This window comes from Poecilia latipinna, unplaced genomic scaffold (genome assembly GCF_001443285.1).
Source record: "Poecilia latipinna isolate Pla-1442-1.1 unplaced genomic scaffold, P_latipinna-1.0 Scaffold377, whole genome shotgun sequence".
NCBI classification, from domain to species: domain Eukaryota; kingdom Metazoa; phylum Chordata; class Actinopteri; order Cyprinodontiformes; family Poeciliidae; genus Poecilia; species Poecilia latipinna.
In genome coordinates, this window is record NW_015112993.1 from 247,041 (window position 1) to 272,102 (window position 25,062).

The window sequence follows — 25,062 nt, forward strand, 5'->3', positions numbered from 1 at the left end:
TTTTGCTAATGCAACAAATTAAAGTAACAAGCACTGATACTAAAAAGTGGTGGACAGTGGTGGTTGTAGTTCAGCATAAAATGAAGTATATATGTATGAATATTCTTGATCTATCAAGGCATACATCCCTAACCATCATCTGATTTCTGAATCAGATGATCAGAAATCAGATGATGGTTCAGAAATCAGTACCCTAACCATCATCTGATTTCTGAATCAGATGATGGTTAGGGTACAGCAAAGGGAATGTGATTTTTTTTTTTTTATGCATTTAAAGGTTGGAAGAATTTATGTTTTCAGTTTATGAAGAGGAAAAGAAAAATTCAGAATTTCAGAATTTGATTTTTTGAAAATAAAATATGGCAATTTACATTATTGGCAAACTTACTGGTGTATCACTATTATTAAAAACAACACCGCATTAATGTTGGCTTATTACAAATCAACAGACAAGCATAGCACACCTCAATCTAGAAATAAAATCAATATTTTGAACAGAGGCAAGTGCAAACAATGTCAAAGAAGACACACTTTTTTCTGGCTTGATGGTGGATGACAAAGCAGCGTTTTTGTTGCATTTCCACCACCAACTGGAATAAGGTGCTAATTAGGTTGCCAACTACAGCTTCTTGCAGGTTCTCTATGCCACTGAAAGCACCATCACCTTGTGGTCCTCTGCTTCTGGTTGGTGCATACGCAAAGGAATATCAGTCCACGTTCTCCTGTGATGCATAGCTCCACACGTGACGATAAATATTTAACAGAGCAACTGATAAATGTTGCCTGTGTTTAAATGACGAGCTGTAGAAAGTAATCAATGTCATGGTAGTGTTAAAGTTATGATTATTTTTAAGATTAGGCCATAGTTCAACAAATGTAATCTGAAAAGTGCTGCGAACAACAACTGTTGGTGGAGAATCCTTAGCCCAGCACTGCTTTAGCCATGTGCAGGATTTTCTTGAATTTTAATGTAGTTACATTTGCCATCATCACCACCTGCTGGCATGTTATAGTTACTGCAGAAAATTTGGGTGAAATTTGTTTTGTTTTGCATAAGTATTAATTTAAGAAAATATCTTGAGTCATCTAGCTGTGACTTAATTTTTTTTTGTTCCTCTTCTTGCTGTGAAAGTTTTATTTGGGAAGGATTTTAAAATAGTTTCTGCAGGCACTGATGAGAGGAGCCTTTATTGCCTGGAGAGATTTTCTCCTCTTAAACACGTGGAAACTGAATGTGATTCATTTATGCATTTCTTCAGAATTTTCTTCAGATTTTGCAAGTTATCATCCAACCATAGACCTGCTAATTTCTTTTGTTTTTATAAACAAAACTATGTAACAAATTGGCTGTTGGCTGCCTTGTTTTCATTCTCAGATATTTTAAGGATGAATGTCCACAATTGCGTCATAATAACTAAGAATAAATAATTGTTTATTCACCCCTCTTATGTTTAGCACTTAATTATCACTTACGTGCTGATTTCCAGTCAGGCAGTTACTCAGAACAGATATGGCCATTTGGGAGGGGTCATCTAAATGTTTGACAGGTGCCAGAAAAAAGTCCTCAGAGTGAGAAAACACTTGTTCTACACATTTAAACATGTAGAAGATCACCCCATGTACATGAATGAACGCTTTAGACTAAATGCTGTTTCTTTAAATGGTTGGGGATGAAACGTTTTAGTGTGGAGTGCTGGCAAAGCAAAGAGTGAAATCTAATCATTTTAAAAAAAGTATTTTCCTGCTATAGTGTATTTGGCTCTGCAGGAATCTTGTCCCTTGACATGTGTTTTTGACATGCAAAGTTTGACAGCAGAATTCCCTACGGTTTGGACCCTGCCAGAGACAATCTTTGCAGATATGACATTATAAAACTGCAGTTGAGTCAAAAGAGAAACGCTTTTTAAAAAACGTGATTATTATTACTGCATTCTTTACTAGAGAGAAGTAAAGCAGTTTTGGGGAAATGAGTGGATTTGTCCAGACATGTGCAGAGTTGTACATTTTAAATATGTGTCTTTATTGGTTGTGTTGGACTGTTTTTATGTTTGATTCTTGTGTGTGTGTGTGTTGTGTGTACGTTGTGTGTGCACTTGCTTAAAATGTTTGAAAAGGTTTGTTGTGTATCTAAAAGAACTGCAGTAATCATTATACTAATAAATGTTACTCGATGTCAGTTTGTCAAAATCAATCGTCACGTGTACATGTGTGTGTTTCTTCTGTCCACTGCATATCACAGGAATGGGAAACCAGTGAGTACAGCAACTCTCTCTGTGGGGAAAAAAAAGGATGAATGCTGCATGTGACTTTCTGCTCAAGGAATGTGGTTATGATGTTGTGCATCTCCCAGCATTAGGCTTCTTCAGTCCTCTTGCTCCCTGGGGTTTGAGCACCCTGTTTTCACCCACTGGTCAAAAACACATCATCAGTGGAACCCGAGGAGCCTCTTTTGGTCCTCCTACATGCTCATACGATACCTGCATGTGTTTTTCCTCCACGGTCCACCAATGTCTAAGCTTTGCCCCTTTTTTTTGCCCCTATCAGTGTGAAACTTCAACCTTATTCTGCTGTTTATAGCATTTGTCTGTTTGACAAACAGACCCACTTGCTCATCTCTGACTATGTCCTGAAAACTCCAGTGGCTTGAAACCGTTTAGTGTGCCTTGCAAATGTATTCATACCTCTTGAACCATTTCACACGTCACACTGAAAACACACCAAAAAATCCAACAAAAAGTGATAAATGTGGCATTTGTATTCAGACCCCCTTGGTTGCAATGGATTTCAGTGCAACCAATTGTCTTACAAAATATCCTCATTAGTAACTTAAGTTCACCTTTTTGGCACTTCATTTCAGTGACTGTGCCCAATGTTTTTCTTAGGAAATCTACCTCCTAAAGACCAATACACCACAGAGGTCATGGAGGATATAGTGGAAAGGTTAAAAGCAGGATTAGTTTGTGAAATAATATCCCAGTCTTGGCATGTCTCAGAAAACTCAATTTATCCTCAATCGTAACACGACAACATACCAGGACTTAGTTGTTCAACCACATTGACATGTTTGGGCAGGAACTGCATTAATCAAAGTAGTTTCTTAGAAACTCTGCAGCTCTTCCAGAGCTGCAGAGACCTCAAGCTCTGTTGAGAGGACAGCTGTTACTTGTACTCTCTGAGAAATCTGGCTTTTTTGGAACAGTGGCAAGACGAAAGGGAACTATTACATTTAAGTACACTAACGGTATGCCACTAGCCACATAGGATCTGGCCTGATGATTGCCACACTTTAAATAAAAATAAAAAATAAAACAAAATGTAAAAATTAAGTATCTACATTTCTTGTGCTACAGAATTGTACACCACTTTGTGCTTGTCTGTCACATAAAATCCTGGCAAAGCACACAGACATTTATTTGCTGTAAATTTCCAAATGTGCAGAAGTTCAAGAGAAGTGAATACTTTTGGATTGCACTGAATGTTGTCTCGTGGGGACTATAACCTGCAGCCGCATAAGCCAAAAGAATGAATGGAGTTTTAGATGCATACTTGCATTCGCTGGGCATAGCGACGTGCAGAACCTGAATGCAGATCAAAACCTAGAAAGTTGATGCATTCAGATTTTAAAATAACTTTCAGTATCATGTTTTCTCAGTGCATGAATTATCGTCTATATCTTCACATGAGCAAGGTGAGATGCTACAAACAAGGTGGATGTAAGAGGTGCCTTCATTGTTTCTCTGGCTTCAGTTTGTGCAGTTCTTTCTTTATTTTATTGACTTCTTCCTCGCTGGAATGGTTTGGATGTCTTTCTGAGATGTTGCTCATCAGATAAATAAAGTGAAAAATGTGAAATGATTTGTGTTTTAAATCAATACACATTCTTTCCGTTGGTTAATAAAAGTGTCTTCCCTGCAGTGCATCAAAGTGATGTCTCGGATTTAGTTTTGATCAAGTCTGGAGAAACACCTGGGTTTCTTGACAATGACATGAATATCCAAGCACATTCCTCCCACTCCCAGTAGTTTTAGAAATCAATTAATATTGTGATCCCGTAGTAATTGTGTTCATAAGGGCAGTTATAGGACCTTGCTTAGTTTTTTATGTAAGGGAGCTGGAAAGAATTTTCTAAGGAATTCCAAATGATGTTATCATCATTCCTGAGTGCATGTCCCAAGCGTCTCTTTCTCATTCACCCAAAGCTCCAACAGCAGGCAACTCTAGATAATGGTTTCTTAGAAATGGAGTAAACTCGATAACAAAAAGTTGTTCTTACGCTTTTGCCATTCTCATTCTGGATGAAGATAAACCATCCATTATTATTCATGTCTTATAACTTTTTAATCATTTTGTTCCTCCTCCACAAAGTTCTATTCTTGGTTCTTTTTTGACAAAACTCAGATATTTCTAAATAAAGAAATAAAATGCGTGGACTTTCCCCAGATCAGTTTTCAGAGAAAACGCATACATAAAAATCATGCACTGTAATGGATCCTCATCCCACAACAACCAGCTGGTGTCAAGTTGAATGTGCATCTAGGCATAGAGTTACACCCTACTCTTTATTTTTTGTTAACTGTAGAGCTGGTGTTAGATGCAGGAAGCAGAGGTTGCAAAAGGAGATTTACTAGCAAAGCTTTTACAGACATTTAACTAGACTTCCTCTTTGTTGCTTCCCTTAAGTTCATTGCTTTGCATACCACTTTGTCAAGTCTAACTCGGTGACATTTCACTTTTGTCCTGCCTTTGTAACTAGATTGCAGATTAATGTGAAATGACTAAGGTGTACAGCTAAAACCAGGTCTTTACATGCACTGTGTAAAAAGACAGTGCATGTCTGCTGTTTCATTAGACTTTATTTATTTTCTTTTTGGAGAAAAATATGGGAATGCTTGACATTTTTGTTGGAGACCTCTTACCCCAAAACTAATGTCACAAAACAATAGTAATTTTCAGTACCCCATCAGGTTGTTTTTGAAACATATATACATAAATGCTGCACTACTTGCACTATTATAAAGTAATAAGCTAGACAGCCTTCATACGGTTTCAAACAATGCATTACATCATTTGCTATACACAGAGTGTGAAGTTGCCAGGCAGGCAGCAGGAACAGAGGAGGAGTGAGGCGCGCCGAGATGCACGGGGGCTATTTTAGTATCTCGAGGTCTTTCGTTATAGACACTTTCCGGGCTTGTATGACGAAAACTGTGACAGCAAGTTCCCTTGCAGCACCCTGAAAGACTGGCAAGGACATCTGATTGTGAATTTCTTTGGAAGGAGGAACTGATAAGAGACTGTGACATTGAGGGGGTGTTTGTGTTGGTCATTGGCCCACAATCTAAGTGTTACACACACAATGTATAGCTTAGCAGATATTACATTAAGGGTCTTGCAAAACCAGTGATACCCTAGAGTACTTTTTCACTTTTGTTTTGTACATGCACAGCCGTGATCTTTTATACATTTAATTGGCACTTATCCAGTAGACCAAGGAAAGGTTGTGAATTCATGTACAAATAATTTACAAGCTTTCCAAGTCAGCAATTTTCGAAATAAAATATTAATGGTGTATTGAGCCCCTTTCTTTGGTACACCGAAATGAAATTTAGCTAATTGCCTTCATAAGTCTTTTAATTTGTACACAGAATTAATTGCCTGTATTTTATTTAACCTTAGCATAGATGTTCTGTTGATGCCACAGAGGTTATAAAACAATAACCTAATCTTTGAGCAATTCACATAACACTCTTTAAGAACACAAAATGGAAAAAGTATGACATAACTGGTAACCTCTAGGCCAACCACTTAAATTGCAAGGCCAGCTGAAAATGTAGCAAATGTTTGATTTTTGGTACTGAGTCTATCAGACTATCAGGTATGAAAACACACTAAAAATGGCAGGGTCTCTCTTCAGTCTGTGTGAGTTTAAGCTATTTGGCAATCCTGCCTCCAAATGTACATAGCTGGTAAGACTTGCAGCTGTAATTGTAACCAAACGTGGCTATATAAAGTATTGAGCAGGGATAAACACAAATGTGTGCCACAGTTACAAAACATTTCTTTCAGGTAAAGAAAAAATGTGATCATGTTTAATTTTCCTTCCACATTACAATCATGAGCTACTTTGTGTTGAACTATGACATAAAATCTTACAAAATGTGAAAAAGGGGTGTGAATACTTTTGCAAGGACACTGTTCAGGCTGACGTGATCGTGGTTTAAATCGTGTGTTTTAAACATATAAGAGGACTTCATTCTCTTGTTAGTGTTTTTAAAGTACAAGCTCTAAAGCTGCTTAACCACAGTACTGCGCTTCAATTTGTACAGTGAAACTTAAGCACCAATACTGAAGACAAACAACTATTAAACTTTAAACTGGGAGACGATGGGTGTGACTCTCCGTCTCTACAATAAAATCCTGTACTGTGTATCATAAAGTTTGGCTACAATTGTACACTTGGCTACTTTTTTTTTTTTTCCTCAAATGCTTAAAAGCCAGAATAAATATTTAGATTTGTGCCGGACTCTTTCCTATCCTTAACAACATAACTTAATATGAATAGTTTCTCCAAACAGTTTGTCAATTTAAGTTTCAATTTGGCAAAAATAGTCCTTTTAATTTGTTTTGTAGATTTAGCAAGTGAGAAAGAAGCAATGTTTACAGCATATTTCATTCACTTAAAACTTTATTAGTTTTCTACAGATCTGTTTTTTTATTTTTTTATTTATCTTCTTTCAGGCATAATAACTAGTTATATTTTTTCTTTTTGTGAAACAGTGGGATTTTCATAACAGCATAATAATCCTATTAAAAGTCGCCCCACAAATCCACTCTGAAGGATATGTTAATTTTAGACAGCACTTCTCAGTTAAAACCACCTTTAGAGTTTGCATACGTGTAGAAAAATAACATAATGTGAGAGAATCATTAAAAAAAAAAGTTTTCAATTATAAATTAAGCAACCGAAGCAAACAGGTAACATATTTTGCTTCCAGTCACGTCCTGCAATTTTTCAAACAGTCACTGTATTCATATGTGATGAGGATTTCATTTTATCCTATTTTCTTCCTTACTAGTATTGTTTCTGACTGCCACCACAAGAAGATGCCGCTGGGTGAGGACGGACACGCCTGGAAAAAGAAGACCTCTGATGTCAAGGAGAAGTATGATTTCAAAGACATTCTGGGAACGTAAGTGTTTCTGCCAGCAGCAAATAAACCTGTTTTTTTTTTGTTTTTTTTTGTTTTTTTTTTTGCATGTTCAACATGCTTAACATGTGTTTTACCTTCTGTAAAATAGTGTTTAAATGCTTCAAGGCAAATATGCAGCTTCTTGACCATTTTATGTTTATTTATGCAATGCAGGGTACTGTCGTCTTTAATATGCGTCTCAATGCTGCTTGTGTGGATGTCAGCTCATGAACTGTTTGGTGTTTATTTGGGTTTAGAGCCTGTAACCCTCTCAACCTGCGGTGGAACATAAGCATACTCGTCGTTGCTGAATCTGTAGTTCCAGATCAATTTCAACTCCATCCTCACAAACAATGCAAATAATAAAAACTGATTTTTAAAATTACTTTACCTTACTTTGTTTGGCAGGTAAACTATTATTAATTCCTTTGAATGCAATGTTTTCCAACTCGATCTGTAATTTTGACTTCAGTATGCACTGGCTGGGTTGAAATATTAAGGTTTGAAAAGGTAGGGCTTCAACACTAATAACATTTTGTCACAATGTTTGTATGTTTTTAAGGCCTCTTAATAAGAAGACAAAGTGCTGAACTGACTGGCAGTGTTTTACTTCTCACACTTGTTGCTTCACACTGCTGGTCAGCTGGCTGAAAGAGGGCTACTACATGTTTGGCTCACTTACAAGAAAGACAAATGCAGTTTTTCACTTTCAGCTGGCGGGCAATTTCCACCTTCTGAATTGTTTTGTGCGGTTCAAGAATGTCAGCAAAACTTTTTTAGGGCTAAAGTTAGATATCATCCATAGTATTTGGCTTTTGTAATCCATGTTTCTTTTTAAAATTCATTTCATATTAATTATAAAAAGAACCACAAAAGAGCAATCTACTTTTACTTGAAAGCAGATTTAGTATTTTCACAGGTTTTTATTCTATTTATGGGTGTACTTAATGTTATTGTTAAGGATGACAGTGGCTCAGAATGTAGGAGTTCGTCCTGTAAACGATATATTGCCATTTGTGTACTGCTGCTGGTGGTCCTGATTGTATGGCAGCCTCAGTCTGCCTCAGGGCAGCTGTGGTTACAATGTAGCTCACCACCATGTGTGCGTGAATGACTAAATGTCCTTTGGACTAGATAAGGTGCCATACCAGGCCTTCTGCCTTTTTGTTTTCTCAAAATAACAATAAAGACATGTTCTAGACAAAATTATAACTCTAATAATCAAGAAATTGCATGAATTTAGCAGAAGTAGGAATCAGTGTTGATTCCTCTGTTAACAAATAAAAAACCTGCTTTACCAAGTTTTTGTAAATACCATGACACCAGAAAACATTGCCATTTTTAGTCATGGTTTTCGTACTGTGAGAAACTCACCCAGGCGTATACTTTGTTGAACAACTCTACACTGAGCGGTGCCGAGTTATTTTTACATCTGTGTCTGTTGGTTATTTCAATAACTTTATGTGACCCTAGTTTTACAATTGCTCGAAAATAGCCGTAGACTGTGTTTCCGCAGATCATGTGTTATTAGTCAAGTTTTGGTCCTTTCTTTTTTGTAAACATTTCTGCCCAGTTTTGAGCAGCGTTTAAGGAACAGTAGTCATCATAAGAATACAAAGTCTCTCAAATCGTTTCTTGTTTTACACACATGAACTCATTTAAAATCTAATTTTCAGAGCAGTCATCCCAACTTGATAAAATCATAGATTGCATATTGCACATTCATCAAATTACATTGAATGTTAGGATATCTCTAGATTGTGTCACTTTGCACTATTACAGACAGAGTAACCTTTTTGGAGCACAAAGTTTTTCTGGGTAATTTACCCTGAAATTCTGTTAGTGGTCAGTAAATATCTTATGTAATACAGTAATGAAATGTTTGTAATTGAATAGCTTTCTGACTCTGTGTACCTTGGTGGGGCTTCAGATGTTGAATTTTGTTGACAGTGTGTCATGTGAAACCTTTTACTTTTACAGCCTCCTTGAAGCGACCACAAGACGTTATAACAGAGCAAACATTAGAACTTTGAAATAAACTTTTGACATTAATCTTATATAGTTAGAGGTTTTGTCCTAAATACATTTTATTTATACACTTTTGTTAGGTTTATTTAAATCTACACCTTAAAATAAAGTAGTTGAATATATACAAATTCTACTTTTGTCAACCTACAGTAAAACATCAAGAAATATTTTAACGAATTTGCATTTGTTTAAGTCGTTTTGCCCCTCGGCTTCTTAGATTCTAGCTTCAGTGTTTGTCACGTAGGCTCTGGACTCTTTGTAGCACTAGAATTAAACACTAAAGAAAAAACCTTTCTGCCATGTTGCACATTGTCATATTGGAGCAAAAAAGGCACACTGCAAAGAACATCCATTGGCCAAGTAGGATGTACCATCAATTAGGGCTGTTGTAAAAGAATATTCAAGTAATCAAGTACTCTATCGATTATTGTTACGATTAGTCTAGTAATCGGAAAGCTTTCTCTCTCTCTCTCTCTCTGGAAGCTGTCATACTCCAAGCATCACGGCAGTCAATGTAGGAATGCTTATTGGTTCCCCAAAAATCGATACAAGCCCAGAAAATTGGACGTTATGCTGCTAGCACTTAGTAACATCTCATAGGTGGAAGTGAGAGCGCTGCCCAACACAAATAATGAGCCAGCTGAAGCATCGCGCGCTAAATAATAAAACGTAATTTAACAAAGCTTTGAGGCAGATACATTTTCCTTGAGGACTTTTAATAATCGAAGTACTTGAATCATTCGAGGAATCGTTGCAGCCCTACTATCAATACATAGGGTCATGACTTTTACCATCAAAGGTAAAAGTCATGAACCTAGTACCTCTTGAATTATGTTCAAAAACATTTTCCTTTTGAACATTTAACTCTGTATCATAATTATAAATAGTAAAGTCAAAAGTTTAATATATTTAAGTTCAAATTAAGCAGTTGGCTTGCAGATGTTGTAGTTTTAAAGTCTGCATCTAACAATGCCTTGCTCATTTAGCCATGTGTTGAGGTTGAATGCTTTGTGAGAATACACTGTTTTTAATGCCATATAACACACATCCTCTAACAATTAGGAAGGTATCATCCATATGTCACATATTGAATTGGTTTTGTTATTTATTAGGTCAACATGGCAAGTCTTCTTACTTGGCCTTCTGATGCCATTTTAAGAGGATTCTCTATTTACAAAAGCTTGCAGCCTAACCAGACTTGTGGCTACATAGAGCTCTGTTCATGCAACAACGCAGCATATTCCAATGTCCACTGCACAAACTGATGTCATTATGATCACATTTTATTTTTCAAAACACAGTGAGCCCAAAAGCTTCAGGTTAAAAGGAGCCACTAGTTCTGTTTGCTCTGTTAACCTCTGTGTTTATATTGTAATAGTAACAAGAGATGTTTCCCTAAGGTGTCACACCTTTTCAACACGCCCACATCCCTGTTTGTCCAGGATGAAGTCATGTGAGGTGCAGGTCCCTCCAAGTTAAAACAGAAGCATGTCTAGTGTTATGAAATTTTTCTGACCTACCTTAATCTGGTAGTACACGTGAAGAGGAAGGGAAATTGTGGCAAACTGTGTAATAAGCTTCTTAAGTTGTTTGCAACACAGCCACCGTGGTTTGCTTTTACCTGTAAGTCTGCTTAATGTTGTCAGGTTTTATTTAGGTGATTACTTGATTTTTGAAGTCTGACATTTATCAGGTGTGGGTATAAAATTAAACTCAGTTATTCTAATTCATGATTTAGAAAAGTGAATTTTTTTCCCCCCTTTGGTTAGGTTGCTTTTACTGTAGGAGTGAAATCTTAATTTTAAAATATTTATTTTGTTCTTATTAGATTTTCTCAGTTTGATATTTAAACTTGCTGGTTGATCTTGTTAGTGTGACAAAGAAAACTGAAGAAATTGGTAAAAAGTCAAGTACTTTTTCATAGCACTGTACTTATCATTTCCCTAAGATTTACTCAACTATAAATTAAAATCTCAAGCCCAAGAAGAGTCTTTATTTCACTGACCATGTCTAAGATTTATTTTAAAGATATTAGGACAAAACGCTTAATTTGAGACATAAGCTGAAGAGATGTGTGGCCTGTTATAAAACTCAAATAAAATACCTTTTTTTCCCCCCCACTTTCTGTAAATGGATTTAAGTGCTACAAGGTAACAACAGTCTTTCATGTGGAAGTCACTCTTGCAGAGAAACAACTCCAAGTTATCTATTTTCAGTATCAGTAAGTCTGAGGAAACTCAATGGCATAAGAAGCTCTCTAAAAGAGAACTGCATTTTCAGCTTTTCAGTCAGGCTGTTTTCTAGACGTTGGTTTTACTGTCTTGGTTGTTTTCTCCCCGACCTCTTTAATTAAGTAATAAATTAGGCGTCTGTCATAGGATGTTGATTTAAACCCACCTTGCAGACATTTCATGGATTTGGCGAAGGGACGAATTGACATTGAGTCGATCTTATCAGATACCAGGACTGCTGAAAGTAGTATTGTAAAATTGTTCTGTTTTTTGAGCTTTCATTCTCTGGCAGTCACGTGACATGGTGGATTTGGAAATGTCAGGAGCTTTCTGCTCTACAAAAAAAAAATACAGATCAAAAATGGACCATAAATATCAGATCTTTGCATTTCTGCTCATAATGATTTATAAATAGAAATACACAATACCATAATAGCAGTAGCTAAAATGTAGACTGTTGAAGAAGAAATGAATGCAACCTGGCCGCTGTTGTTTATACCTGCATGATTAGGTCCCTTCCATCTGAAAACTGTGTCCCAAAGACCCGTTTTTGCAACAACTCTACAACTAAATGAAAAATCCTATCTGAGTCCAGCTAATGTGCTCATACATGAAAAGCCTTCCCATCCTTTCAACACCGTCGCTGTCATTGTTCCAGTTCCCCACCTGCCCCTGGATCGGGGCTGAGCCCGTCTGCGGAGAGATCACCCGCTCGCTGCCATCGCTCAGCTGTGTGCACCACATTCATTTGCCATTGCTGGATTGTTGTCTTGGTAACAACAGGAGACACTTTCCATAATGGACTCAAACAGTCTCTATGGAAACAAAGTTTTTGATTTGCTATTAATAATCCAACACCGGGTACATATGTGTGCATTGTGCATGAGATCCAACCCGCTTACATGAGAGAGCAACTAACAAGCGTTCAAACATTTGTTTGATTTGATGAAGCATCTCTCTCATTTCGACCATAAAGGGGTCGTTAGTGATGTCGCAAAATCGTCACACTTTTAGGATGAAGGTCCATTATTTTACCTGCCATGTTTGAACAAAATTTAATTAAATGCAAAATGAAGTGCTGTGTTCCTAACGGCACATTATGTATGCTTTGTGGCTCTTATCACAAACACTCATCTGTGCTTTAAAGAGGCCAAGAACAAAATAATGGAGTAAATCTCTTACAATATCAGATATCTGAAGTAAAGGCAAAAAGAAAAACACTAATTTTGTCACAGCTGCTTAAAACAGTCTACATGTGACATAATAAATGCAAAAAAAAAAAAAAATAATACATGCTGGGTATGAATCTCTGTGGCATGTGTTTATTTGTACCGATAATCCCCAGCTAAAAAGCACATGTCCTGTAATCAAAACAGATGGGGATTAGCAAAACAACACTGGGCAACAGCACTTTAACTGCAATCAACTCAGATCCTCATCTGCCCCCCTTCTTTAGTTTAATTTCTGTTACTATTTTAATCACCCCCAGCCATTATCCTCGTGTCTGTTTGTCTTTTGTGTCCTGCGCAGCATAAAGCAGCATCCCTGCTGCCAGAAATCCAGACCTGCTCTAGGTAGCCTTTGTTGTCACCTGCTCTGTGTCCCAGATTCACGCCGTGTTTGCTGTAGAATAGGAATCCCGACGTATCCCGCAGCCCTTTGAGTTCAGTCTAAAATTAGGATGTTCGCTATGCAAGGATGAGGACACAGAACCTGAACCGTGCCCTTGACCAAACTGTCATCAGAGTTAGAGTCAGTAAAAATTATTGTTGGTTGCAATATCGATGCTGGTTGGAGAATAAGAAAAAAAAACATGAGACTTTGCCATTGCATCTTGTGCATATACTGAGTAAACCTTTGTAATGCTTCAATGACAGGACCTTTCAAAAGTGTTCATACTCACTGAATTACGTGCATTAAGTGACTTTATGTGATAGATTAAGACAACGTGGTGCATAAGTGAAGTGGCAGACATCATGTCTACTAATTTTTCATCACCTTTCCACCAGTTTTGCACATGTAGAGACGGAAATGTTTGCTTACTAAGATGTGTAAAATTGTGTCCCCGCACACAAAGAGCGTGTGTGAACATCAATCTCCAAGTCCTGCCACAAATGTTATTTAGAGCTGCATGCTGACTGGACCATTCTAATCCATAAACATGCTTCGATTTAAACCATTCTGTTGTTAGCTTCATGGTTATTGTCCATAAATAACCATAATTAACCATAATCATTATTAAATTCCCACTTATTTTTTCTCTTTAATTTATGTCTATCACACATATTGCATATGATACACATGTGGAATTGTATACGTTTCCACATTGAAATATTCAGAATCCACATGTATTTATGTGCTTTTTCATGTGACTCACATCATTTGTAGCACACAAATTGTGAGAACCCAAGTGAAATTCATGGTCTTTTTTTGTAAGGAAAGTCTTTTGCAGCCTCCATCAGGGTTTGCCTAGTTTTTCAACAATGACTCCCTTCCCCGTCCCTTCCAAAGAAAAACATCCCAACAACATGATGCTGCCACTGCTATGGTTCACGGTGGTGATGATGTGTTCAAATTGTTTTGGAGTGTCGGTTTTCCAATTCGCATAGTGTTTTGCATGTTGGTCAAAAAGCTCAGTTCTGGCCAGGCTTGGCTTAGATTTTATAACTACCCAACTAATAGCGCTTCTGTCAACTCCTCCTGCATCTTAAAGCTTTGTTTATTGTTTTTTTTTTAACCTCATCCTATTTCTCCACAATTTCATTCCTGACCTGCCTGCTGTATCCACTGGTCTTCATGAAGCAGTTTTTTTCCACTAAGGTTCTCTACCAAACCTCTGAGGTCTTCACAGAGCAGCTGCATTTACTTTAACTATTTAATTACACACAGGTGGGCTATACTGCTAAATGGGCGACTTCAAAAGGCAGTTTGCTGCATTCAATCGAGGGGCACCAGTGTAAAGGATAATGAATACAAATGTACAACACACGTTTAAGATTTTTAGCAACAATGTTAAAAACCGTGACTTTTTCTTTCCACTTTATTATTAACTGTTAATTTGTGTTGGTCTGAGACCTAAAATCCAAGTAAAATGAATTATTTTGTAATACAAAAATGAAAAAAGTGAAGGGACGTCTCTGCATCTGTCAGCTTAATGTGAATATTTTTTGATCTGGTTTATTTTTATTTCAAATTCTGACATCATGTAATTCTTTACACAGTTATTAATGTTGCATCGACTGCAGTAACCTTAAGCCTTATAGAAATATTCTTAGCACAGGCAGTCCCACTCTGTTACAGTGTTTGACTTCCATTTATCCTGCTGCTTTGTTGCAGTTTCTTCTCATCAAATGTTGATCTCTTTATCTCGGAGCCTGGAAATAGCTTCATTTCAAAAGCGTTCCCACACTCGGCTGCAGGCTGTGAGATTTCTCTTCTGACGACAAACTGCGCTAATGAACCATGTTGACTTTTCTGACATTTAAATAGCAGCACATGTTCTCATGCTGCGACCAGGGAAGGGAAAAATCCTTGGCATTTTCTGCCCAGAATATACGGCAGGAACACACAGGAGACAGAGGAGCAAAGAAGGGGAAGCCATGAGAGGAAGAGGAGGGTGAAAGTAGGCGAGGTGTAATCATCTAAAATCGTTAGAGCTGATGGGAGCGGCCTGCCTGACTCTGTCAAACGGTGACCCACTGGCCCCTGCCCTTCGCTGCTTTTATTGATTTGGAACGAGGAGTGCTTGTGTTTCTGTGGCTCACCACACAAAGTGTACCGTGGCTGAAATTGTTGTCCTGTTTCTTTTTATGCGGTTGTGTAATCTCTCTGGCTAAATGCTTGCATCAGATGTCTGTTTCTGTTCCCTCTGTGCTTTCCTGTCGTTGACCTTTGCCTCCGCTGCTCCCATCTCTTTCCCTTCCTCTATGAATGAACAAAGAGAACCCATTATTTTCCTTTCTTTTCTTTTTCCATGACAAGAAGGACAGCAGATCACAAATGCTTGTTTGACAGGGTGATCTTCACTCTACTGAGTGTGTTCTTTTATCATCTTTTAAATCAGATATACTGGCTAATGGGACAGAAATCTAAAACGTTTGTAGCATAAACTGTTGTAAAGGGGAAGTAAATGCCACTCCTAATTCAAATCCTAGAAAGAAGGAACCTTTGTTTTATGAAATACAACCTTTGTTGTGAGCTGGTAACAAGGCGATTGTTAAAATAGAAACATTTTAATCCAATGGTTTGATCATACTCACAACTTTTCGCTGTATTATATGTTCCTTAATTTGCCACCTTTATTAACTTCCTGCTAAGCCTTTTTTTCTGCATGCAAGTGTTTATGTGGGAAGTTACTTCATATACATTTATGGATGTTATGGACTATCGACTCTGCGGATGTCTAAGATAATAAAAATGGGACATGTTTTTGTTGGGAAGATTATATTAAATATTAAATAAACTTGGCTGCAGTTTTTTTTTCTAGTACAGTATTTAGGTTTGGCTCTCAGGTAAAAAAAAAAAAAAACCCTTCATAATTTTTTTCAAAAACATGACATTTTGCCTTTCAAGAATACTCACATTTTTACAAAACCTGCCAAGGAAGGAATGCGCTTTTACAGGTTGGGCAAGCATTGATCAGATAAGAACGGTCACTTTTGGAGGAGTCGCAGAGATCCACAGCTTAGGTTAACAGTTATTAGTAACTTATTTTACAAATCTGGCCTTTAGTGAAGAGCTGCATGTTACAATGAAGCCCTCTGGAACAAGTCATGTAGGGCACACAGCAAATATGTGGAACAAGCCTCTTGTCAGATGAGACCAAGACTTGGCTTTATCTAAATCTGATTCAGAATCAGTGTTTGTGGTTCTAATGTAAGAAAGTCCAAGAGGTTTGAAGACGTTTGCATTGTGATGATCCCTTTTGTTGCTGTAAAATCCCTCTCATTGATTAAAAATCAAAAATCAAGGGTTTTTAGGCTCACTTTTCAAACTTTCAAGTTATGTATGCGTTAGTAACTGTGAATAGTTTTGAATAAAGACTATGAAATAATTTTAAAATGTATTTATATTTGCGTCCTGAGTTCCACTGTCTGGAAAGGTCCGTAAAAGGAAGGAATTTAATTTCCAGGATTTCTTCACTTTCTGGTGAACAGATTTGTCCTTTAGTCATTTCTTTCTTCCTTGAACTGGAAGAATTGTGGGATTTTTATATGAAAACTTGGCTGTAACACCGTCTCCTATGGCACATGAATAACTTTCTTTGCAGTTCTCTGCATTTCCAGGGAGTCTGAATCCAAAACTTCTTTTCATTAAATTGCGCTCCGTTCAGAAATTACTTGGAGTTGAAGATCCGTGTGTATGCAAACAGACTTTATTTTATGAGGGTTTCTATTCTTATCACTTCTTAATTATTCAGTGTTTGTATTTTGAGTTGGCATCAAACGAATTTAAATATCTGAGAGTCGTTCAGACAAAGGAGAAACAGCCACCTCTGTGGAGCAGATGAGTCTCCCAGTGTGAGAGCTGCCCTGCTTCATCTATTTTTCATCTCTCTCTCTCTCTCTCTCTCTCTCTCTCTCTCTCTCTCTCTCTCTCTTTCCCTCCCAATTATATCACAGTGATGGTTCACCTCACGATTTCAGTTGTTTTCCCTTTGGTTCCTCCCATTTTTCTCTGCAAGAACTACCCTGAAGTTGCTACAATCATTTTCAGTTTGAACTAAAAAAAAAATACAGGCATTCTAGTTGTTTAAGTTTTCTTTTGTCAGGATTTTTTTTTTGACTAGATCAATGATGACATCTTACACTTTTTTGTCATTTGGAAGAACAGGACACTTTGTTACTGTGCCTCGCCTTGTAATTCTTTCTCAGCCTCTGATTAGAGCATAATACCCTATGAATGAGGCTTATGGCACTCTGTTTTTGTTCCTGTTACTGACTTATCATACTAGCTTTATTCTGGCTTCTTGTATGGACACATCTATAAGTGTTGATGTGCATTTTAAAACAGAAGAAATGAGAAGTAAATAAGGAGGAATTGCTTTAAATAAATGTGGATTAATTTATCTACTTTATCCTCCATAATGCTGATCAGCAGAGTTTTCAACTTTCGAAAAATGGAAACTTATGCCATTTTGCAACTCCAGCTCCGTCCTGGACATCCAGCCCTGCTTATTTCACCACCAGCTCTTCAGTCCTACCCTGACCTAATTCAAACAGAAGTCTGCATCTCAGCACAGCGCAGCTCAGCTCAGCATGGCATAGCTTGTAGATCTTAGAATACAAACATACACAGACGCACACATAAATGTGCCCACTGCATGGCCCACTTATGCACCTCCATCTGCTCATGGCAATAGGCTGCCTCTAACAGTTTTTAGAGAACTCGTTAGTTTGTCATATATCTTCCCACAGTTTTCCACAGTTGGTATATTCCAGCATTGGCAAAATGCCCCCCACATTTCAAGCTGTCTAAACGTCAAGATCCCAGCAATAAAGAAACAACTGGTGCTTATTATCTCTAGAAATGCCTGGCAAAGCATTTCATAGGCTTTACAGTGAAATTATAATCCACTGTATGGATCGGAGTTAATGATGTTATTTTTAGTTCTGTTTGTTCAAGAAACCTAATGTAAAGCAAAAAATATACATATATTTTTTACAATGATTATTTTTTATAACCCCCTGTTCTTTTAATGTTCCTGCATTGATTATAAGTTTATTAGCAAATGCTTGAAATGTTTTTGTTTGTAGGTCAACAACTTGTCGTGACTTCTGACTTAGAATTAAAATTAAGTATTTATCCTTGTTTGCTGATAAAGGTACAGTATTGTGTTAAAATTCACTTTTTTGAGCTGTGCATCATGTCATGTTATTTTATCTTCAAAAACATACCTGCGGTGTTCCCTTGATTCATTCATGCATATTTGAGAAATCATTTAACCTCCCGTGGCAACCATTCAGCTGTGCAGAACGCCTGAGCGCTGCCTTCGAGACGCAGCTCCTCTTGGGAGCTGCAGTTTCCAGGTTTCTGAGCTTCCGCCTCACAGAGCAGCCCTTCCCCTCGGCTCCCTCGCTCAGCTCCTTCAGACTAGCCAGCAGCAATTAGCAAACAGCTGGTGGAACTGGTCATGATTGCAGATACTTCTCAGTGCAATGCTGGTAAAAATGTTGTTGAAGGGTTAATACAGGACTGATGTTGTGATGACTTCCTGAAGGCAGAGCTTCAGAAAGAACAGGACTTTTTAAAGCAACAGAGGCCCAATGTCAAAGCGTTAAATTACAAAGACAAATTTCTTACGTCATATTTGATACATATAACATTTTTATAACTGAAGGTTATAAAAATAACCTTCATTTTTATAAATGCAAACAAGTTGCAAACATGTATGTAATGTTTGCAACTTGTAACAAACTAACAAGTCCTCTAAAAAATGTTAGAGGCAGCCTATTGCCATGAGCAGATGGAGGTGCATAAGTGGGCCATGCAGTGGGCACATTTATTTGTGCGTCTGTGTATGTTTGTATTCTATTACCTTGATTGTGCTATAAAATGATATAAAAACATAATACTACCCCTTTAACTTTTTAAATGCTTGGGATTTCTTTTGTGGTGGCCATTTATGTAATGTTTGCAACTTGTAACTTCTACTAATTTAGTTTTCTATTTTGGGAAGTTTAGAATTCATTTAAGTTCAGTTTAGATCCACAATCTGTAGTTAATTTGTATATTTGAATTGATTAGATTATGTTGGTAATTGGTTAGACCCTCCCATTAATTTAAGTAATTAAAACACACCGGGTGCTGAGTGGAGCGATTGTTTGGCAAATGTTTGGTGTGTGGATGGGAGGTTTTTTGTAAATGATTTTTTGACCACTTCCACCTTCACTTTCACTTTTCATTTTTTGTACTTGAAACGTCATATTAAGTTTACTTTCATTTTTGACTAAGTTGTAGGACATTTTTGGTAATTTTGTCGCTATTTTTTTTTTTTTACAAGAAATAAAGAATATATTTTTTCAAACAAATTAAGTCGGAAGTGCGCTCAAATCAAAAACCACCTGTTAACACCCACGGCCTTTGTTGGAATATTGTTTTTTGGAAACGAGAAGGCCGCGACATCTTGTGAGCTGCGTCTTGTGGATATGTATGTCAAAATTCAGTGTTCGATGGCCTGTGACATGCAACTATTAAAGGTATCTCCAATTTAACACACCAGTAGCAAATATTTAGCTAATTATTAGGATCCTATTGAGCTTGATTACATGTTTTGGAGGCAATTCAGCCATTTGATTTTGGCGTGTTGGACCAGAGACGTATGTTAAAAGTTGGTGGTTTGATTAGTGTTGGTAGTATTTTTTTATTTATTCATTTGTTGTTGGTCATTGTATTTTATTTTATTTTCTTTTGTGATTGAAAATCAGTAATCAATACTGATTGACTAAATGATGACTAAGTCAATTAATGTTTGCATTGATTATAAACTTATTTTAATCCTGAGAAATATACAGACTATTCAAACTAGCTGGTTTGCTCTAGTCAAAACAAGCCCATATTTTGTTTTAAATTACTGCAGTTCTAAAGACACCGGGAGAATTTGATGAATGAGGAATAAAGTTACTGTGAAGTTAAAGTGACCAGTGAAACTACCACCCTGTTCCTTCTTGTAACCAGAAAGTTGACTAATGATTCCAACTAATGCCACGAACTCAACATTTAAAAGGAAATAGTGTCTACACTCCAAGACAAACTCAAATCCATGTTCAAACAACCTTATAAAAACTTTGTTACACAACCTACATTTGTTGTTTTATAAGTCTTATGATGTTATTACAGTATGTAGACCATTTAGTTTACAATAGTTTACTTTTACTAGTAACATTCAGTTTGGACATAGTCACAAGTTTCCTCACTCTTTCAATTCTAAGGTTTTATATTTGAGGAAGACAATGTTTTAAAAGATAATCTGGTGCTTATTGGTTTGTTTTATGAGGGATGTACACCTGACTTTAATTACCAAATAATACTATGGTACAAATTATTGTTATTTATAAAGGCTAAGCCAAAATAAACAGTTGGCATGAAACTAAGTAGAACCCTCACTGCCTCCACAGAAAGTAAAGAGGAAGAAGTGGCTTGATGCTAATCAAATGCAGTCCAGCGGCTGGTCATTGCCACATGGGAGTTCCTCTAGAAAAGCAGAAGTTTGTTAATCAGTTTGCAGGTCTGCAGCATACAGATGTGGACAAATAGTGTCTGTGTTCATACCTTCCAAGAGCCAGTTCTATATTCAGTTAAGCCAGGTTTCAGTTCACTGATAAGTTCACACTTATAAGTTCACACTGTTTTAGCACCGTTGCTGACAGATTCATATACATTCTTTAAATACATGAGCTACTTGCTCACAGGATGGGAGATGGAGTTTTTCCATAGATTTTTGCTTCAACTTCCTTCTGAGAGCAGCAAAGTGAAGCTTAAAGCGAGAGTACAAACATTGGCATAAACTACCAGGGTGGGTCCACTCACACACACTCAGAAACCAAGTGGGGGCCTCTTGGGAAACTGGAGAGGTTTTTCCCATCAAAAATGTCTGAAGTTTACTCTTATGCTATTTAGTGTTAATCTTTCATTCATCCCCAAAAAGAGTGGCTTTAATTTACATCAAAGTGAGTTTGGTTCCTATGATGTTTCACATTTTTAAAAAACATCAATGTTTATTTTAAAGTTCTCAAAAATGTGAGCTCCACTCATGAGCACTTTTATGTTCTTGCAAAAGACCGGAAGTAACTCTATAGACCTAACTTAGCTCGCCAGACGGTGAAATTCATAAAAATTGACTTTTTCAATAGTAAGATTTTAGGGGAAAATAAGTAGAAGGAAGTTTCTCCTCATTTTGTTAAGTTTATTTATATAGCATATGGCAACAGGAATGAGTTGATTAAGTCTTTACCTTTGCAGCAATTCCTCGTACCAAGCATGTGAAAAAAGAGTCTTGGAGAACACAAAAATAAAATGTTTTTGAATAAACTGCATAAGACTTACAGCAGTGTCCTTTAGACGGATGAGAGCAGAGTGGAGATGTTTAGCTATCGTACATTGTGGCTAAAACTTGGCATATCAGCACAAACACTGATATGCCAACAGCTGCGAAGCAAGGTGCTAAGAGGCTGATGCAATATTTGCTTTGCAAGAATAGTACCTGGACTCCGTGCATTTTGCGACTCATTTGCACTAAAAATAATTCAGACTCAGATGTATGGCCCTTTTCCCCAACACCTGCAGCTTGGAGGTCATGTAGTAGAACTAAAATAAATTTACTGTAAAATGAATGAGAAGTTGAAAAAAAAAACAGAGTCTAATATTATGATTTTGCTTAATTTTTCTAGTTTTCCCTCTTTTGTACATTAAAATTATATTTTAAGTAAATGTTTAAATGTGTACCCCGCCTCATGCCCTGCCCGACCATCCAAGGAAAGCTAAGATAGAAGATGGATGGAGGGATAAATAAAGAACAAATTAACTTTAAAAAGACAAAAATACCCTTAGAACACTGGAACATTGTGCCTGTATAAATAAAATAAAGCAGCTCTCTCTGTATGAAAAGCACTAAAAGAAGATGAGCTTTTAAAAGTGGTAGAAAGCTAAAAGTAAATCTCAGTTATCATCCTGATCAGCTGATCTTTGCGCACTGAAGAAACTGAAGAGGTCACACAGAGAAGCTAGGACATTCACACAAGTCGGCATAAGTATTTTTAAATCTATTCTCTGATGTAAAAAAATGTATTCCAATTAGAGTGGCGGCATTTTGAACTAACTTTAGATGTAATTGTAAGGCATGCATAGTTTACATTGGTAAGATAACGTATGTTCATATATTTCTAGAGTATTTGGATTGTCAGTGGTGTAACTGACTGTTGCTGCAGTGTGCAGCAACAGAAAACAGGCTGCGTCATTTCTCTCTTTTCATTATAAATTCTGCTGTTTGTAAATATTTCCTGTTGCGAAAAACACAGCAGTTATGTTTGGACCTAAAGCAAACTGCAAGACAAACTGTTATTTAATAATTTTTATCAGATTGGGCTATTTTGCATCTTCATGTTTAGAAGGGACACAAAGCAAGATGGTCTTTTTATGTTTCAGGGCCAGTTTCACAGTTGGGTTTCTCTCAGCTCTGATTGGACCAGATGGTCCTTCCCTATGTCTCTCTGACCTTTCCACAGTTACTATTTGTCATCTGTTTGCATACCTCCTTGACCAACTTCTTAGCAGGGCAGAACGCAAAATTCATGCACCCTGATTAAACACGGCTTTTATAGAAAAATAAGAACACTAGATTACAAATTTTTTTAAGAGTCCTCTGAAAATACATCAAAACTAGAGGAATGCCTCCTTGTTTGTTTAGCATTATCTCTGGAAAAGTGATGCTATTGGCACTTACACCTGAAGCAGATGGCCACAACAGGCTTCCTACTGGCTTTTGATTAAGGGAAAAGATGCAAAGAGGATGATAACAAGATCAAGTTAAATGTGAAGCAAAGTTCCTCAGATTTTTGTTGCTAATCTAAATTATAATAATGCACAACATTTCTCATTGGATTAATGTTTCGCATTTTTATTTATAAACCAAACTTTTATATTAATTTTGGTCTTTTGGCTTAGTTTGCATATAGTAGTATCTTCAAAAAGTGCATTACTGAAAAAAATACACTGAAAAGTTAAGCAGGTTGAATTACTACATTATTTTTTACATTTTAATAAAAATTTATTTGCAGGAATGGCAGAACATGATTTTTTTTCACATCCTGAAGTTGTATAAGACTCTACACATATGGATTTTCCCGTCTTGTGAGCTTAAGCCTGTGTGTGAAATATTTGCACGGTGGATTTCTCAGAACACGCCCAATTGTTTGGATTGTGGCAAGTGTGTTTTTACTGAGGATTTAGTGGCTATTAGTTGTGCTGTGTGTGTATGTGTTTGAGTGGCTGTGTGTGTATCCTCTTCCTGGACACATGTCCCATGGTGCTTAGAGGAATGTCCTGTTTGGAGCTGGGGTAGCTCAGTAAACACTGTTGTTTACTTTACAGTTTGGCTAAAGTCACAACTGGGATTACACTCCCAGCAAACTCACAACAATCATCTACACCGATATCCAGTTGAAACCTTAATATTTACATGTTAAGTGTAGAAAACAGAAATAATTTTTGTTATTTTAGCTGACCTCAAATAGGAAAGGGTTTCAGCATTGTTTGAAGTCAGAGAAAGATAATATATCTTTTTGTACTTTGCATTTAAATATCCAGTTTCATTGATGCTACAGATTTTACAAGTCTTTATTTATGTTTTTCTCAGAATATTTTTATCCCATGTCTTTATTCTTGTTGTGCAGACTCATTGTAATCTTTCTGGACAGCAGTTTTATTGACAACTAAGTCTGTCTAACATCTGCTGCACTGCCTCTCTGAAGATTATCCGCTTCTTCCCCTTTTTGTTGCTCAGAGTTAAAGTATTCAGCAGTGTAGTTTCATAATGTAGTTTATAGCAATGTTTCCTAATCCTGGTCACCTGAACACATTGTTGTGCATGCTTTATACATTTCCTTGCACCCAGTTGGTAGGTGTTAAACCTCGACAAAAGTGGTGGGAAAAGTGATTGGTGACGTGTTCCACAACTAACCAATGCACATCCGACAGGCTATCCATGACGTAAAAAGAAAACACGATTAACCAGAACAGGCTACTTTTCGCCATTGGTCTCTGGCCCAATTTTGAGGCTTGCAGGCTTATTGTTGACACATTAATAAGTTGTGGACAACTGATTAGCATCCTGACTGGGCTGTGGCTATGCATCTTGCATAACAAACTGCAATGCACAGTGTATTCCGACACCTTTCTAATAGTCATTAGCTTCTTTAGCAATTTGAGCTACAGCATCTCAGCTGTTCCATCAGACCACACAGGTCAGCGATTTCTTCCCGTACGCATAATGAACCTTGGATAGCCCTTAATAGATGCTGACCTGTGCAGACATGGAATAGCCTTTAGGAGCTCCAATTCTGGAGATATTGCCTCCCTGTCAATTAGCCATCACATCTTGTCAAACATACTGAAATCCATACAAAAGCTTTGAAGATAAAATGTTGACTTGTTGCCTCATGTATTGCATTCACAAATAGGTGCAGTAATGAAGAGGTTTCGGTACTTTTTGCTCTATCTTTTAGTAGTCACAATGTTGTATCTTATATTTTATTAATTTACACCGTCATATGAGAAATATTGATGGAAAATAAAATAAATATTTTTCTGAGTAACTTATAGCACCCTGAATTTATCTGTTAGTCGGTTTCCATATCAAGATAAGAAAGAGCACTTCTTGGTATTTCTTGACATAAAAATATTTTTAAAAATATATTAAGAAAATTGGATGTGTCCAAAGTTACAACATGTTTGTTGTCAAGGTAACATCAAAATAAAATGTGTTGATTCAACTAAGATTGTTTTATCCAGAGAATAAAAAAATTCCAGAGTTTTAAGTTTTTTTTTTTTTTTTTTTTTTTTTTTTTTTTTAATTTTTGTTTTTTTTAAAAAAATTCCCCAGGGGGAAAAGAGACATG

The 25,062-nt window shown here is 36.8% G+C and overlaps 1 protein-coding gene across 2 annotated transcripts in view; it reads left to right on the forward strand.

Moving 5' to 3' along the window:
- Window positions 1–25,062, forward strand: part of camk1b (calcium/calmodulin-dependent protein kinase Ib) — a 45,993-nt gene that overhangs the window by 2,780 nt on the left and 18,151 nt on the right. Inside the window, exons 2-3 of one of the 2 annotated variants that reach the window (XM_015036745.1) lie at window positions 2,240–2,252; window positions 7,077–7,190. In XM_015036745.1, the coding sequence (XP_014892231.1) occupies window positions 2,242–2,252; window positions 7,077–7,190 (125 nt within the window). In that variant the 5' untranslated portion in view covers window positions 2,240–2,241. The remainder of the gene's footprint in view (window positions 1–2,239; window positions 2,253–7,076; window positions 7,191–25,062) is intronic. The other variant, XM_015036746.1, reaches the window with a different exon arrangement.